The 17776-nt window shown below is 45.6% G+C and overlaps 1 protein-coding gene across 7 annotated transcripts in view; it reads right to left on the bottom strand.

Moving 5' to 3' along the window:
- Positions 1 to 17776, bottom strand: part of LOC123996819 (E3 ubiquitin-protein ligase LNX-like) — a 98198-nt gene that overhangs the window by 50102 nt on the left and 30320 nt on the right. The window contains exon 1 of one of the 7 annotated variants that reach the window (XM_046300564.1): positions 13505 to 14154. The exons of 5 other annotated variants lie outside the window; for them this stretch is intronic. In XM_046300564.1, coding sequence (XP_046156520.1) covers positions 13505 to 13596 — 92 coding nt within the window. In that variant the 5' untranslated portion in view covers positions 13597 to 14154. Of the gene's footprint in view, positions 1 to 268; positions 498 to 13504; positions 14155 to 17776 lie in introns of those variants that run through there. One more of the 7 variants, XM_046300563.1, reaches the window with a different exon arrangement.

Genomic DNA, 17776 nt, shown 5'->3' with positions numbered 1-17776 from the left:
TGCTCCATCTCCCTGTCTGTCCGTCTCTCTGTCCTTCTCCCCATCTGTTTGTCTCACTGTCTGTTCATCTTTCCGTCTCTGAGTCTGTCTCCTGCTCCATCTCCCTGTCTGTCCGTCTCCCTGTCCTTCTCCCCCTCTGTTTGTCTCAACATCTGTCTGTCTGTCCATCTCCCCGTCTGTTCGTCTGTCCGTCTGTCCGACTGTTCGTCTCCCTGTCTGTTTGTCTGTGTGTCTGGTCAACTCCCTGTCTGTCCATCTGTGGGTGTACCTGTCTGTCTTCCTGTCTTCATCCTGCAAGTCACCAGACGAACTTGCTGGGTATGAAATAAGCTGTAGCGTCTGTACCATCAAATTGATTGTATATCCAAATATGATCCAAGTAATAAGCTCACACAAGGTGTGTGACCAGTGCATCACCCAGGTGGTTTGAAAAGAACTAGAAGGAATTATCTATTCGAGCGGAAACTCACAGCACAATATGGTCTTCCCCTCAGAGATGACATGCTAGTCATTGTCTTGTGTGTGCCTTGTCATTAAGGGCTTTGGCTACCCTTAAATCAAATCCCCTTCCTTCTGGGCATCAAAGGCACAGTTCTGCCGTAGCCACTTAGGAATATCTCCACTGCTGCTAAGAGCTTTAATGGCTGTCTGGAGGAATTAAGGCCACAATCTCTCCAGTCTGAGGCCAGGAACAGAGAACCCAAACAACTGTCCCGGAGTCACAGAGGGACAGACAGGACCCCAGAGAGAGGATCCAATGAGCCTACAAAGTGTCCTATGAGTATACAAGCTAACAAAAAGACAAATCTCACATAATTTTCTTCAGAACTAACTACTCTATCTTTTTGTCTGCCCTCCTATCTAATACACAGCCTCCTCCTGTAGTGGAAGTTGTGTTTTTCTGCCCACTCCTCTCCCCTGTGTGTGTCAGTGATTGATTTCTGGGGATCATGGAAAACTTTGTGCTTGTACAGCCCGCCTCAGCAGCAGTACACCAGGCTTAGTTGTCCACAGTTTCAGACACAGAGAGACACTTCAACTATCACATAATCTCCCTCAACCCTGTGAACTGGAGAGAGATATAGCTAAGGAACAGCAACTCTAACCCAATCCTTATCACTAAAACTTTTTCACCAATCCTCCCTTCATCTCCTTCTTTTCAACCTACCCCGTCCCTCTCTAGCACAAAAATAATGACCCATCATGCCGTGGGAGAGGTTGGCGGTGGCGATGACGGCGGCGGAAGGGAGAGACGAGGAAGCGCCCTTGCTGGCAGTGACACAAACAGTCCTGCTCATATGATGTGAAATAAACACCAGCTCACAACTTATCAAAGCCTGTGAGATTCTCCAATCCTCTTTAGGGGTGAGTGGATTATCCTCCCTAACCCAAATACGCTACGTTCTCCTATCCCTGACTGAGCGCAGCACAGAAACATATCTTCACAGAATACACAGCCAGCACAAATAACCAGGCCACTATTAAAACATAAACTAGATCAGTCAGTCAGGTATGGACACAGGGCTCCGATGAATGGCCTTGACTACCCAGAGTGTGGCCTCATTCCCGTCAGTCAAGGATGCTGCAGTGTTGTGACCTGATCCCTGATGGGTGTATCCACTGAGAGATGGCTACTGAGTTACTGAGCGTCCTACAGGAACCAACCCAGTCCCCCGCCGGCCTTTCCCCCCTTCTGGCAGTAGAGAATCCAGCAGTGTTAATCCAGACTACAGGAGTACTGAAGTGCAATCCTCTCCCGGCTCACTACGTGACAGCTCAGTTCTTAAAACACATTGGAATATAACTCCCGACATAAGAGTGGCTGAGAGAAAATAAACGTATCTATGCCACTGTGAAAGAGGGGGAATTTTTATGTGAAAGAGAATGTCGTTTGGGACCGACAATTGCTTTGCCCAGGAGGCCTATGTTGGTGGTATCCCATCATTCCTGAGCGTTTCTGTTATTCAACCTTCTTATCTTCTGAACTGAGGGGTATCCTCTTTCTAATCTCTATCTCTGCTTTATCACAAGATCAAACTGGAGCTCATTGCCTTGGCAACATAGCCTGTGGATTAAGAAAATCAAAATCTCACTAATCGTGAGAATAGAAGAGGGGGAAAAAACTCTTCTCCTTCTCTCTCTCTGTGTCTGAGAATGACGAAATTCCTCTGGGCGTCTGCTCCAAAAGTAATTCACTGTCCCAAGGATTAAACTCTTGACAGGAAACTGTCTGCCTGTCTGGGAGAGCTTTTGGCTTGAACACATCACACAGGAACACTCACTTCAAACAGTTTGAAGAAAAAAAACACAGCTGTTCCATTCTTTCCCTCAGGAATCTGTGTGAGAGGAGCACCTAAGCCCTAGTTCCTCTCCTAGAGGATGAGAGAACACAGGAGCACAGGGGAGCACCTGGGGAGCACCTGGGGCATGGACACTCACTCACTCACTCACTCAAAGAAGAAACAAATATTTCTGAATTTAAGCAGGAAAATTATAATTTACTTTTGAAGAGAGCAAACAACTACATGTTAAACTCAAAGCATTCTAATTAATGTTAAAAAAACAGTAAACACCTTGCGCCCCCCCCACACACACACACACACACACACACACACACACACACACACACACACACACACACACACACACACACACACACACGAACACACATGCAACATGGGGAGGGAGATTGTTCATGAATTAAATCCATAGTGACAAAGGCCTGGAGAAAAGGAGAGAACATCTGTGTTCACTGGCTTCTTAATTAGATCAGTTAATCAATTACTAGTAGCTTTCTTTCTTTAGAGTAGATCATATACAATATACAGGGAGATCATTTAAATGTCTTTATTCTTTTGAAACTTTTGTGAGAGTAATGTTTACTATACATTTTTAAAAATAGTTTATTATCTTTTTCACTTTATTTGGCAATGTAAACATATGTTCCACAACTCCTGCAGCTCTGTCACACGCTGGGTATGTACATTGTCAATGACAGACTTCGAGGGGACTCCTATGGTAGGTACACGTATAGATCATCTCTTGGCAGTAGTACTGCAAACTACTTTACCACTGACCTCAACTCAGAGTCTCTCAGAGCGTTCACAGTCAGCCCACTGACACCCCTATCAGATCACAGTCTACTTGAACAGAGCAATACTCAATCATGAGGCATCAAAGCCAAAGGAACTGAGTAATATTAAGAAATGCTATAGATGGAAGGAATCTAGTGTGGAAAACAACCAAAAAACTATTAGGCAACAACAAATTAAATTCAATCCCTTTTAGACAACTTCCTGGACAAAACGTTCCACTGTAATAGTGAAGGTGTAAACTTGGCAGTAGAAAATCTTAACAGTATATTTGACCTCTCAGCTTCCCTAATCACATCTAAAAATGTCAAACAGAAAACCGAAGAAAATTAACAACAATGAAAAATGGTTTGTTGAAGAATGCAAAAACCTAAGAAAGAAATTGAGAAACCTATCCAACCAAAAACATAGAGACCCGGAAAACCTGAGTCTACGCCTTCACTATGGTGAATCACTAAAACAATACAGAAATACGCTACGGAAAAAGAAGGAACAGCACATCAGGAATCAGCTCAATGTAACTGAAGAATCTAACCACTTCTGGGAAAATTGGAAAACACTAAAGAAACGAAGAGTTATCTATTCAAAATGGAGATGTATTGTTAAACCACTTCTCCAATACTTTTGGCTCTATAACAACAAACAAACAGCAAAAACATATACATGACCAAATGCAAATATTATAATCAACTATTAAAGACTACCAGAACCCACTGGATTCACCAATTACACTGAATGAACTACAGGACAAAATACAAACCCTCCAACCCAAAAAGGTCTGTGGTGTTGATGGTATCCTCAATGAAATGATGAAATAAACACACAAGAAATTCCAATTGACTATACTTAAACTCTTTAACCTCATCCTTAGCTCTGGCATTTTCCCCAAGATTTGGAACCAAGGACTGATCACCCCAATCCACAAAAGTGGAGACAAATTTGACCCCAATAACTACTGTGGGATATGTGTCAACAGAAACCTTGGGAAAATCCTCAGAATTATCATTAACAGCATACATTTCCTCAGCGAAAACAATGAACTGTCAAATTGGCTTTTTACCAAATTATCGTATGACAGACTGCATATTCACCCTGCACAGCCTAATATACAAAAAAAACACACAAAAAACAAAGTCTTCTCATGCTTTGATGATATCAAAAAAGCCTTCGACTCAATTTGGCATGAGGGTCTGCTATACAAATTGCTGGACAGTAGTGTTGGGGGAAAAACATACAACAACATATAATCCATGTAGTCTGCAGTTACAATTGACAAAAAAACACATACATTTCTTTCCACAGGGCTGTGGGGTGAGACATGGATGCAGCTTAAGCCCCACCCTCTTTAACATATATATCAACGAGGGCACTAGAATGGTCTGCAGCACTTGGCATCACCCTACCAGAATCTGAAGTCAAATGATTGCTGATGATCTGGTGCTCCTGTCACCAACCAAGGAGGGTCTACAGCATCACCTAGATCTTCTGCCAGACCTGGGCCCTAACAGTAAATCTCAGTAAGACCAAAATAATGGTGTTCCAAAAAAGGTCCAGTCGCCAGGATCACAAATACAAATTCCATCTTGACACCGTTGCCCTAGAGCACACAAAAAACTATACATACCTTGGCCTAAACATCAGCGCCGCAGGTACCTTCCACAAAGCTGTGAACGATCTGAGAGACAAGGCAAGAAGGGCATTCTCTGCCATCAAAAGGAACATAAAATTCGACATACCAATTAGGATCTGGCTAAAAAATACTTGAATCAGTTATAGAACCCATTGCCCTTTATGGTTGTGAGGTCTGGGGTCCGCTCACCAACCAAGAATTCACAAAACGGGACAAACATCAAATTGAGACTGCATACAGAATTCTGCTAAAATATCCTCCGTGAACAATGTAAAACACCAAATAATGCATGCAGAGCAGAATTAGGCTGATACCCAACTAATAATCAAAATCCAGAAAAGAGATGTTAAATTCTACAACCACATAAAAGGAAGTGATTCCCAAACCTTCCATAAGAAAGCCTTCACCTACAGAGAGATGGCAGATCTGGCTCTCAAGAGAAGACAGGCTAATTGTACACTGCCCACAAAATGAGGTGGAAACTGAGATGCACTTCCTAACCTCCTGCCAAATATATGACCATATTAGAGACACATATTTCCCTCAGATTACACAGATCCACATAGAATTTGAAAAAACAAACCCAATTTGATAAACTCCCATATCTACTGGGTGAAATACCACAGTGTGCCATCACAGTAACAATATTTGTGACCTGTTGCCACAAGAAAAGGGGAACCAGTGGAGAACGAAAACCATTGTAAATACAACCCATATTCATGTTTATTTATTTAACCATTTGCACATTGTTACAACACTGTATATATACATAATATGACATTTGTAATGTCTTTATTATTTTGGAGTGTAATGTTTACTTTTCAGTTTTATTTTTTATTTCACTTTTGTTTATTATCTACTTGACTTGCTTTGGCAATGTTAACATATGTTTCCCATGCCAATAAAGCTCCTTGAATTGAATTGAATTGAGAGAGAGAGGCAGAGAGAGAGGGAGGCAGAGAGAGAGAGAGGGAGAGAGAGAGGCAGGGAGAGAGAGGGAGAGAGAGGCAGAGAGAGAGGCAGAGAGAGAGAGGGAGAGAGAGAAGCAGAGAGAGAGAGGCAGAGAGAGAGAGAGGCAGAGAGAGAGAGAGGGAGAGAGAGAGGCAGGGAGAGAGAGGGAGAGAGAGGCAGAGAGAGAGGCAGAGAGAGAGAGAGGGAGAGAGAGAGAAGCAGAGAGAGAGAGGCAGAGAGAGAGGCAGAGAGAGAGGCAGAGAGAGAGAGGCAGAGAGAGAGAGAGAGAGAGAGGCAGAGAGAGAGAGGCAGAGAGAGAGGCAGAGAGAGGGAGAGAGAGAGAGAGAGAGAGAGAGGCAGAGAGAGAGAGGCAGAGAGAGAGAGGCAGAGAGAGAGAGGCAGAGAGAGGGAGAGAGAGAGAGGGTGGGAGAGGGAGGGAAAGACAGAGTGGGAGGGATGGAGGGAGGGAGGGAGGAAAGGGGGAGAGAATTAATGATGAACTGAAAGAACATTCATCAGTAGGCGTGCTGGTGTGTTGATTGGATTCTACTGCTTTTGCTCAGAAGAAATGTCAGCTGTATGATGAAGCGTCAGCTGAAATCCTCAATGACTGAATAGGGTTGAATCTCAGCTATAGGGTGTGACTTAACAACAAAACCTGTCAGGACCGAGACGAACACGTGCAGGGCCCATATCATAGACACCCACAAACACAAAAACAGGTGGCTCCGCTGTGCTGGCAATCGTAAGTCTGGCTGATCTCATTTGGCAGGGTTGGTTTACCAACCCTTTGGGTGGCAGGTAGCCTAGCGGTTAAGAGCGTTGGGCCAGAAACCAAAAAGTCACTGGTTTGAATCCTCAAGCCAACTATTTGAAAAATCTGTTGACGTGAGCAAGGCACTTAACCCTAAATTGCTTCTGTAAATTGCTCTGGATAAGAGCATCCACTAAAAGAGGTAAATGTAACAGTCTAATATAAAACACCCCATCAGGGACACGGCCCAACCCTGAGTCAATGAGGTCATCAGCCTCAGCTTTTAATCAGGATTATTCCCCAATCAATATCCCATCATCAGCCAAATCCATGACCTCACATGACCAGCCAGGAACGCCGTATATGCACTAGTCATTTTTATTAGTGTGGCATTTCAAACAACAGTTTACCTCTCTGTACTCCTCTGTCCCTCATCTCCTTTTCCTCCATCCTGTGCTATCTTTTGTACTCTCTCCATCCATCCTTTCTGCTCTCCCCTCCTCTCTCTCTCCCTCCAACTTGTAACTCTCTTTCTGTCAGAGGAGAACAGCACAGCGAGTACAGAGCTGATTTATTCTCTCCTCGGCTTGGGAGAGTAGCTGGCTCTGAGCTCGCTACAATAACAGTGATTTCTCCATACATAACAAAGACTTTGCTGTAGGAGCACAGCACAATAGTGCATATGGTATCTAATGGTATCTTTCATGCAAATTCTGGAAATTGTCAGTGCTTCAATGTAAGTCTATAAGGCCCAAACCATGGCAGCTAAGAATGACTGCAGTGGGAATTGTTCTTGTATCATTCTTTCCAGGACTTTTCGAGTATTTTATGTGTTTGAGAGACACACTAAGGGTTATTAGGTACAGTATGTGGAGGTTTTTGTAAGTGTGTATGTGTGTGCACGTGTGTGAGCGTGAGAACCTTTCATGTTAAAAGGCAATCAAGGACAGCCTCCAGAGGACCTGTGTGTGGATAATACAGTATCTTCTATTCACTGTGCCTCCAGAGTACCTGTGTGTGGATAATACAGTATCTTCTATTCACTGTGCCTTTAAAGGCCTGTGTGTGGATAATACAGTATCTTCTATTCACTGTGCCTCCAGAGGACCTGTGTGTGGATGATACAGTATCTTCTATTCACTGTGTCTTTAGAGGCCTGTGTGTGGATAATACAGTATCTTCTATTCACTGTGCCTTTAAAGGCCTGTGTGTGGATAATACAGTATCTTCTATTCACTGTGCCTCCAGAGGACCTGTGTGTGGATGATACAGTATCTTCTATTCACTGTGCCTTTAGAGGCCTGTGTGTGGATGATACAGTATCTTCTATTCACTGTGCCTTTAGAGGCCTGTGTGTGGATGATACAGTATATTCTATTCACTGTGCCTTTAGAGGCCTGTGTGTGGATGATACAGTATCTTCTATTCACTGTGCCTTTAGAGGCCTGTGTGTGGATGATACAGTATCTTCTATTCACTGTGTCTTTAGAGGCTTGTGTGGATGATACAGTATCTTCTATTCACTGTGCCTTTAGAGGCCTGTGTGTGGATGATACAGTATCTTCTATTCACTGTGCCTTTAGAGGCCTGTGTGTGGATAATACAGTATCTTCTATTCACTGTGCCTTTAGAGGCCTGTGTGTGGATGATACAGTATCTTCTATTCACTGTGCCTTTAGAGGCCTGTGTGTGGATGATACAGTATCTTCTATTCACTGTGCCTTTAGAGGCCTGTGTGTGGATGATACAGTATCTTCTATTCACTGTGCCTTTAGAGGCCTGTGTGTGGATAATACAGTATCTTCTATTCACTGTGCCTTTAGAGGCCTGTGTGTGGATGATACAGTATCTTCTATTCACTGTGCCTTTAGAGGCCTGTGTGTGGATGATACAGTATCTTCTATTCACTGTGCCTTTAGAGGCCTGTGTGTGGATAATACAGTATCTTCTATTCACTGTGCCTTTAGAGGCCTGTGTGTGGATGATACAGTATCTTCTATTCACTGTGCCTTTAGAGGCCTGTGTGTGGATGATACAGTATATTCTATTCACTGTGCCTTTAGAGGTCTGTGTGTGGGTGATACAGTATCTTCTATTCACTGTGTCTTTAGAGGCCTGCGTGTGGGTGTGGCTGTATAGTTCTATGTACCTGAGTGTGCTAATAGATGTATATCTGTTCTAACCTCTGTATTGCATTTCATTCAAGTGGTTAGCTTACTTTTCCCTAACATGCTACTAATATAGTGCCAGAGTAGCCTAGAGTGCATTCTGTCAGAATGTGCAATATTTTGTTTGTATGTGTTTGTGTCATGGGTATAGAACATCACCCCAATATCACCCCCTGTCAAAGCACCCCTTTCTGCTAGTATCTCACAGTTCTGGAGGTGCCACTCTGCATGCCTCTGCTCTCTATGGTCTCATTTCTCACATGGTCAGGGAGCGGGCGGGTGGGCCTTGTTGCCGTGGGACACGTGCCTCCACCAGTCTTTCCAGCCCCCGTGGAAACAAGGTCACCACGGAAACTATCCCTGCAGCGCCTTACCATAGTTCCGCTGGGCCCCGTTTGTTCCCACTATGTGTCACAGTCTCTGGATGACGTGTAGCCTGGGGTGTGGCCAGGGGCGTGGCCAGGGGCGTGGCACAAGGCAGCCAAGGCATCACATCACTGACATGACAGATTAGACTAGATTAGATTAGCTTCTGCTTTCCTCTCATCTCCTCTCCTCCCTCTCGCCTCTGTCTCACTCTCTCTCCCTTTCTCTCTCTGTCTCTGAGATAACTGTGCTCCACTGCAGTCTCTTTCTCTCTCTGTCTCTGAGATAGCTGTGGTCCACTGCAGTCTCTTTCTCTCTCTGTCTCTGAGATAGCTGTGCTCCACTGCAGTCTCTTTCTCTCTCTGTCTCTGAGATAGCTGTGCTCCACTGCAGTGTCTTTCTCTCTAAGTGTGTCCTAAACCAATCATATTGTTTAAGGCAAGCCAGCCCAGGCCCCAGAAATGAAGACAGATTCATAATTAACGCTCTATAGCACTGCAATGTGATTATCAGGGGAATAGAGGGCATGTGTGCTGGGGGAGAGGTGAGACGTGTGTGTGTGTGGCAGTGCGTGTGTGTGTGTTATCGAAGAAATTGAGTGGATTTTGTATATGTTTGCAATCACTGGTCAGAATGGTCTCCAATGAGAAAGTCATTTGCGTGGCCAGTTGGACAACATTTTGTCTGTTGTCCTGATTTAATCATAACCTCTATACCCTCCTCTGCTCCGCTCCTCTGACTCCAGCCTGACAGATGCGCTGAGACAGGGAGAGCCGCCTGACCGCAGAAAAAGGATTCATACTCAATACAAACAAAAGTTTAATTAGTGAAGCCAGCTCTCCACCGAGCCGCGAGGCTGAGATGGGCCTGGGCTTGGATGGTAGTCAGGGTACGGTATGTCTTTCACTGGGGATGGGATGGACCTGGAATAAACAAACGCCTCTTATCATTCAGATCTCCTGCTCTGTGGCCGGGAGGCTGGCTAATCCTGTTAGGATGTGTCCGTGCGGAAGGCTCTGGGAGCACTGGGAGTACGCCGCAGCTCTCTCCACGTCAAGCTTTAGGGGAGATCAAACACCTTGGAGATTCAGGTTGAAAGGACGGAAGCTAAACCAATCATAGTGTTTAAGGCAAGCCAGCCCAGGCCCCAGAAATGAAGACGGATTCATAATTAACGCTCTATAGCACTGCAATGTGATTATCATGGGAGTAGAGGGCATGTGTGCTGGGGGAGAGGTGAGACGTGTGTGTGTGGCAGTGCATGTGTGTGTTGTGGAAAAATAGAGTGGATTATGTATATGTTTGCAAAAGGGGTGGTAAGTGGACTCAGCGTTCATGTCTTTTGTCTGTGTTTGTGAGAATTTGTGCGGGTGTGTGTGTATAGTATGTACAGGGACACATGGAGAGAAACGTCATATACAGTAGGTGCTCTTGTGTGTGTGCCAGTGCTGCGTTTCAATTGGTGCTGACAGAGGGCAATGGCAGTAACTTTATTTTCGATTTCAATTTTCTCTCTCTCTCTCTCTCTCTCTCTCTCTCTCTCTCTCTCTCTCTCTCTCTCTCTCTCTCTCTCTCTCTCTCTCTCTCTCTCTCTCTCTCTCTCTCTCTCTCTCTCTCTCTCTCTCTCTCTCTCTCTCTCTCTCTCTCTCTCACCTTTGTTTTCTATTTATTTAGTATGGTCAGGGCGTGAGTTGGGTGGGCAGTCTATGTTTGTTTTTCTAGGTTTTGGGTATTTCTATGTTTCGGCCTAGTATGGTTCTCAATCAGAGGCAGGTGTCATTAGTTGTCTCTGATTGAGAATCATACTTAGGTAGCCTGGGTTTCACTGTGTGTTTGTGGGTGATTGTTCCTGTCTCTGTGTTTGCACCAGATAGGACTGTTTAGGGTTTCGCACATTTATTGTTTTGTTAGTTATTTCATGTCTAGTTCCTTTATTAAAGAACATGAGTAACCACCACGCTGCATTTTGGTCCGCTTCTCCTTCACCACAGGAAAACCCTTACAATACAATACAATATAATTTCTCTCATAGAATAAAATCACTTTATTGGTAAACAGAGAAATACAGGGCAGACAACAGAGAGAGGCAGAAAAAAGTGTAGTGAGAGAAGGAGAGAGCTATTAAATACTGGAAGACTGCTCCTGGCTGTCAGGGCAGTGGATAAAGATTAACGGTGTGCCATGGATCTCCAGCCGGCTCTCCAGCCTGCTTTCCAGCCAGCTCTCCAGCCAGCTCTCCAGACAGCTTTCCAGCCAGCTCTCCAGCCAGCTTTCCAGACAGCTCTCCAGCCTGCTTTCCAGACAGCTCTCCAGCCTGCTTTCCAGACAGCTCTCCAGCCTGCTTTCCAGACAGCTCTCCAGCCTGCTTTCCAGACAGCTCTCCAGCCAGCTCTCCAGCCAGCTTTCCAGCCACCTTTCCAGCCACCTTTCCAGCCTGCTTTCCAGACATCTCTCCAGCCAGCTTTCCAGCCTGCTTTCCAGCCTGCTTTCCAGACAGCTCTCCAGACAGCTTTCCAGCCTGCTTTCCAGCCTGCTTTCCAGCTAGCTTTCCAAACAGCTCTCCAGACAGCTTTCCAGCCAACTTTCCAGATAGTTCTCCAGCCAGCTCTCCAGCCACCCAGAAAAACACTATCTGAATTTGTCTGCTCCCCTATCTATCGTGTCATAATCAACAAATATCCCCTGTCACAGAGACAGCGATGCGCACAGACACATGGAAACACACACAGATACACACTCATGGTATTTACAAACAATCCCTAATTGGAAAGACCCACATGCTGAACTATGGCATCCGTATGCATGGACAGATGGGATGCAGGGCCAGGAAGTGACCTTATCCTCTCCTGTCTCCTCTCATCTCCCCTTCTCTCTCTTTCCTCTATACCATTCTTTCTATTTCTAATCTATTCTCATTGCACCTCTTCTCTCCTCCTTTAACATCCTCCCCCACCTGTTCTCTCCATTTCTTTCCATCTCTTTTCCTGCTCCTCTCCTATCCTATTCTCTCCTCTCTCCCTCTCCTCATCTCTCTAGGATTCATGGCTGTCCAACAGGGAATCTGAGTGTCTGCAGGAGCTAAAGCTTCACTCAATAGAAGATCCTCACAATGGAATGGGAGACTTTTTAAAGCGTTGCATTGTTCCCTGTATTCATGCAGCATAATGGGACATTTCCGTCAGATTGGGGACTGGCGAGGACAGAAGGATCCCAGCTTAGAGATCTGTGAGCCCCAGGTTTCACGCGTCTGCTGAATATACCAATATCACTGAGAGAGACAGAAAGAATGCACTGAGGGCCAATATAGACTATTCCCGGAAAGACTCAGTCTATATGCATACAAAGAGAAGGAATGCCCACATGGTCAAACCGTATAAAGACTATACTGATAAAGACACACTTAGAAACACACACACAGACCCAAACCTATATTCACAAATACGATTCAACTGCACAGCCCAAACATCGACATACACAGCGCAATTCTCCACACTTGCAAACCTATAATGAAAATCAACAGTATGCAGTACTTGTTTAGGCTTATTTTATGGAGGACGGTGTCTATTTTAAAACATGAGAAACTGAGCCAGTGGAATGAAATACAGTAGGAAGCGAGAGTATCATCCACTCCTCAGTATGATGAATTCAGCTGGCTGGATGAGAGGGTTGTTGCCATGGTGTCAAAGTGCCTCAGTAAGAGTGTGTTTCACCTTAACTATGACTGAATGGGCTCCTGAAGTGTGTGTGTGTGTGTGTGTGTGTGTGTGTGTGTGTGTGTGTGTGTGTGTGTGTGTGTGTGTGTGTGTGTGTGTGTGTGTGTGTGTGTGTGTGTGTGTGTGTGTGTGTGTGTGTGTGCGCGCGCATGGGGGGGATGTCAGGGCAAAGATGTGAATAAGCTGTGTGTGTGTGTGTGGATATGTTATGGTTGTTATTATTGAATCAAACAGACACACTCACACAGGTATGGCCATGTATGTCCTCCACACTTAAATAACTTATGAATAACTCAATGTGCACACATACATAGACCATCAAAGTGTTTAGCAATAGCCGTACACAGGTTCACATTTTGGTACAAATAAATAGACTGCACGCACACACACAAAACAGGAAACACACACACAGAAACAACCCACAGTCCAGATGAGAGCGCTCCCATGCTGCAGTGCTGCTCTGGAGCATCCAAACAGACCTTGTCTGCACAAAATCCTCTACCTGCCACAGCAACCGTATCCCGCTGCCAAGGCAACCGCATCCCGCTGCCATGGCCACTGCTACGGAAACCATTACCCAAGTCAATAACTGAGCAAATGGCCATAGAGCCATACACTCTCTTTACTGCCAGATTAAAACACAAACACACACACGCAGAAACGTGCACATACACAAACATACACTATCGCATTCACAATTGCGTGTGCATTCTCACACATACACACACACATACTGCAGGGCTGCATGGGCTGCTGCTGTTGGAGGAGAGTGATGAGGGTGAATGGATGCAGCAGGTCTATGCTGAGTGGGACAGTGGTACAGTACTCACAGCTCAGAGTAGAGGATGTGCAGGTTGCCCACATTGTCAGTGTAGTTGGCTGGGCTGAGCCAGGGTAGAACCAGCAGCAGCAGAGCCTTCATGGTCAATACACAGTCAGCTCTCTCTCACTCTCTTTCTCTCTTTTCTCTTCCCTCTCTCCTTCTGCACTGGAGCTCTCTCCTCCTCCTTCCCTTCCTCCACCTCCTCCTTTCTGAGCCTGACCGTGCTGACTTCTTCCCTTCTTTCTTCGGAGTAGCTCTCAGGTCTAAATTACTCCCTTTCTTTTTTCTTTTCCTCCCGTTCCCTCTTGTCTCCTCCTGTCTCACTCTCTCTCCCTTAGAGAGGCTGCCTGGTCATCTCAGCTGCAGAGGCGAGCAGGCCAGCTGCCAGAGGTTGAAGACAGAGTGGAGGATGAAGAAGAAGAAGAAGCAGCAGCAGTAGAAGCAGGTGCAGAGAAGAAGTCCCGTGGAGGTAGATGATGTAGAGGAGGAGGAGGAGGAAGAGGAGGGAGGAGACCCAGGGGAAAGTGGCACATTTGGAATACGATTTGAAATGTGCAGGCTATAATCTGCTCTGGGCACTAGCGAGGTGTAAGAGGATTTGCGCTCGTACGAGTGTGTGTGTATGTGTGTCAGAGGGAACAGCGCAGCCTGTGACTTATACTGCAGCAGGAACCACTGAGAGGGAGAGATGGAGCAGACCAAACAAATGGGGGGGGGGGAGTACCTGGGGCTTCTCTGATTGGTCGCAATCCTCCTCCCTCTCTCTCTCGCGCACACACACACACACACACACACACACACACACACACACACACACACACACACACACACACACACACACACACACACACACACACACACACACACACACACACACACACACACACACACACACACACCGCATTAACCTCCCCCTGCCCGCACATGAAAAATAATTGACAATGAGCAGGGGAGAGAACACACTGCACACAATATTCATTACAATGATAGAAGCTTGTTTTTTCTGAATGGAGTGAAACAGACTGATAGAGAGAACAGGAAAGGAGAGTTAACTGTTATAATTATTCTTGACTGAACCAAACCAGTGGCCAAATGCCCAGCGATATATTCAGGGAAAGTGTTGTGGGGGTGTGTGAATTGGAACAGGGGAAGGGGGGGGCTAGACCATGTGACAGAGGCTAGACCATGTTTGATAAACCTTCAATCTTAAGGCATCCGCACGCTTCCCAGCCGAAACAGCTTTGAAAAGTTTGTGCATACAGTGGGGCAAAAAAGTATTTAGTCAGCCACCGATTGTGCAAGTTCTCCCACTTAAAAAGATGAGAGAGGCCTGTAATTTGCATCATAGGTACACTTCAACTATGACAGACGAAATGAGGAAAAAAGATCCAGAAAATCACATTGTAGGATTTTTAATGAATTTATTTGCAAATTATGGTGGAAAATAAGTATTTGGTCACCTACAAACAAGCAAGATTTCTGGCTCTCACAGACCTGTAACTTCTTCTTTAAGGGGCTCCTCTGTCCTCCACTCGTTCCCTGTATTAATGGCACCAGTTTGAACTTGTTATCAGTATAAAATAATTCATTAAAAATCCATAAAAAAATCAATGTGATTTTCTGGATTTTTTTTTCTAATTTTGTCTGTCATAGTTGAAGTGTATCTATGATGAAAATTACAGCCCTCTCTCATCTTTTTAAGTGGGAGAACTTGAACAATTGGTGGCTGACTAAATATTTTTTGCCCCACTGTATATTATGACAACATTTTGCAACATTTTTGTTTGTTTCTGTGAGTTTTTTGGGGGCTGTTTGGGCAAATAAAATAGAAATTCTGGAAGAAAGCCAAACTTCTGATCCGTAGTCTACGCTCTTTTGTCGGTGATTGGTCAACAGTAGGGATTCTTCAATAAAGTCTTTATTGTCAATCATCAAGACACAAGCACATTTTTTATTGTGAAATACTGCACCAAACATCTTAGTTAAAATTGCATGACCAAATTAATGACAGATTTCTTGCTTTATCTTAGAAGAATTCTGAATATTTTGAGGAAGTGTCCTGACATTAGTTACTTTTTTATGTCTCTATTTTAGGTTGGTCAGGGCGTGAGTTGGGGTGGACATTCTATGTTTTGTTCTATAGTTGTATTTCTATGTGTTTGGCCTGGTATGGTTCCCTATCAGAGGCAGCTGTCAATCGTTGTCTCTGATTGAGAACCATACTTAGGCAGCCTGGTTTCGCCCTTGAGTTGTGAGTAGGTGTTTTCTGTTGTGTGTCTGCACCAGCCAGACCTGTTTCGGTCGTTCGCTCTGTTATTTTTGTGATTTCAGTGTTCATTAAATAAATATGGACACGTACTACGCTGCACCTTGGTCCTCTCCTTCCAACAGCTGTTACAGAACTACCCACCACAAAAGGACCAAGCAGCGTGAGAAGGAGGAGAAGAGCTATCTGGAGGAATGGACATGGGAGGAGATTTTGAACGGTAAGGGACCCTGGGCACAGGCTGGGAAATATCGCCGCCCCAGGGAAGAGCTGGAGGCAGCAAAAGCAGAGCGGCGGCATTATGAGGAGTTAGCACGGCAGCGCAACAGGCACGAGAGTTAGCCCCAGTGAGCACGCATAGCCCGGTGCGCTACTTCGCAGCTCCTCGTATCGGCCGGGCTAGAGTGGGCATCGAGCCAGGAGGAATGAAGCCGGCTCAGCGCATCTGGTCTCCAGTGAGTCTCCTCGGCCCGGGTTATATGGCACCAGCCCTACGCATGGTGTCCCCGGTTCACCAGTACAGTCCAGTGCGGTCTGTTCCACCTGCCGCACTTGCCGGGCTACAGGGGGTATCCAGCCAGGACAGGTTGTGCAGGCTCGGTGCTCGAGACCTCCAGTGCGCATCCACCGCCCAGTCCATCCGGTGCCTCCTCCATGCACCAGGCATCCTGTGGCAGCCCCATGCACCAGGCTGTCTCTCAGTCTCCTCCCTCCAGAGTCTCCTTCCTGTCCAGCACTTCCAGAGCCTCCCTCCTGTCCGGAGCAGCCAGAGCCGCCCGTCAGTCAGGAGCTGCCTAAGCCGCCCGTCAGTCAGGAGCTGCCAGAGTCACCCTTCACTCCGGCGCTGCCACAGTCTCCCGTCTATTCAGGGCCCGCTGAAAGGGTCCACGCCCCGTGCCAGAGCCGCCACCACGGACAGATGCCCACCCAGACCCTCCCCTATGGGTTTAGGTTTTGCGGCCGGAGTCCGCACCTTTGGGGGGGTACTGTCACGTCCTGACCTTAGTTCCTTTTTTATGTCTCTATTTTAGGTTGGTCAGGGCGTGAGTTGGGGGGCATTTTATGTTTTGTTCTATGTTTGTATTTCTATGTGTTTGGCCTGGTAAAGTTCCCAATCAGATGCAGCTGTCAATCATTGTCTCTGATTGACTACCATACTTAGGCAGCCTGGTTTCACCCTTGAGTTGTGGGTAGTTGTTTTCTGTTGTGTGTCTGCACCAGCCATAACCGTTTCGGTCGTTCGCTCTGTTATTTTTGTGATTTCAGTGTTCATTAAATAAATATGGACACATACCACGCTGCACCTTGGTCCTCTCCTTCCAACAGCCGTTACAACCGTACTATTGCAGATTTTTTTCACATTTTCAAGCGTCTTTTAAGATAGTATCATTCGGCTAGACCACTTCGGCTGGGCGCCAGCCAAACTGAAGCATGCTAATACCTTTAGGCAATAACAAAACAAGAACAAATCATCACCTACACCTGATTAACTAAGCAGGGTTTAGGGGCTGATTTACAGTACACAGTGATTGACATTGGGCTGGGTATGGGAAGGTCAGCAGGTTGACATTTAAGAAGGTCAGCAGGTTGTAACGTTCGTCTGTTGAAGGAAGAGAGTCGGACTGAAATGCAGCGTGTTTGTTACTCATGATCTTTAATGAAGAAAACGAAACGATACATGAAATAACTAAATACAAAAACAACAAACGGAACGTGAAACCTATTAAAGCCTATCTGGTGAACACTACACAAAGACAGGAACAATCACCCACGAAATACAAAGTGAAACTCAGGCTGCCTAAATACGGTTCCCAATCAGAGACAACGAAAAGCACCTGACTCTGATTGAGAATCGCCTCAGGCAGCCAAGCCTAACAACACCCCTAATCAGCCGCGATCCCAAATAATACAAACCCCAATAAGAATACAACATATAAACCCATGTCACACCCTGGCCTACCCAAACATATAACAAAAACACAAAATACAATGACCAAGGCGTGACACAGGTTT

The sequence above is a fragment of the Oncorhynchus gorbuscha genome, linkage group LG15, assembly GCF_021184085.1.
Source record: "Oncorhynchus gorbuscha isolate QuinsamMale2020 ecotype Even-year linkage group LG15, OgorEven_v1.0, whole genome shotgun sequence".
NCBI classification, from domain to species: Eukaryota; Metazoa; Chordata; class Actinopteri; order Salmoniformes; family Salmonidae; genus Oncorhynchus; species Oncorhynchus gorbuscha.
The sequence above is the reverse complement of the archived record's forward strand: the minus strand, read 5'-3'. Positions and strand labels throughout refer to the sequence as shown.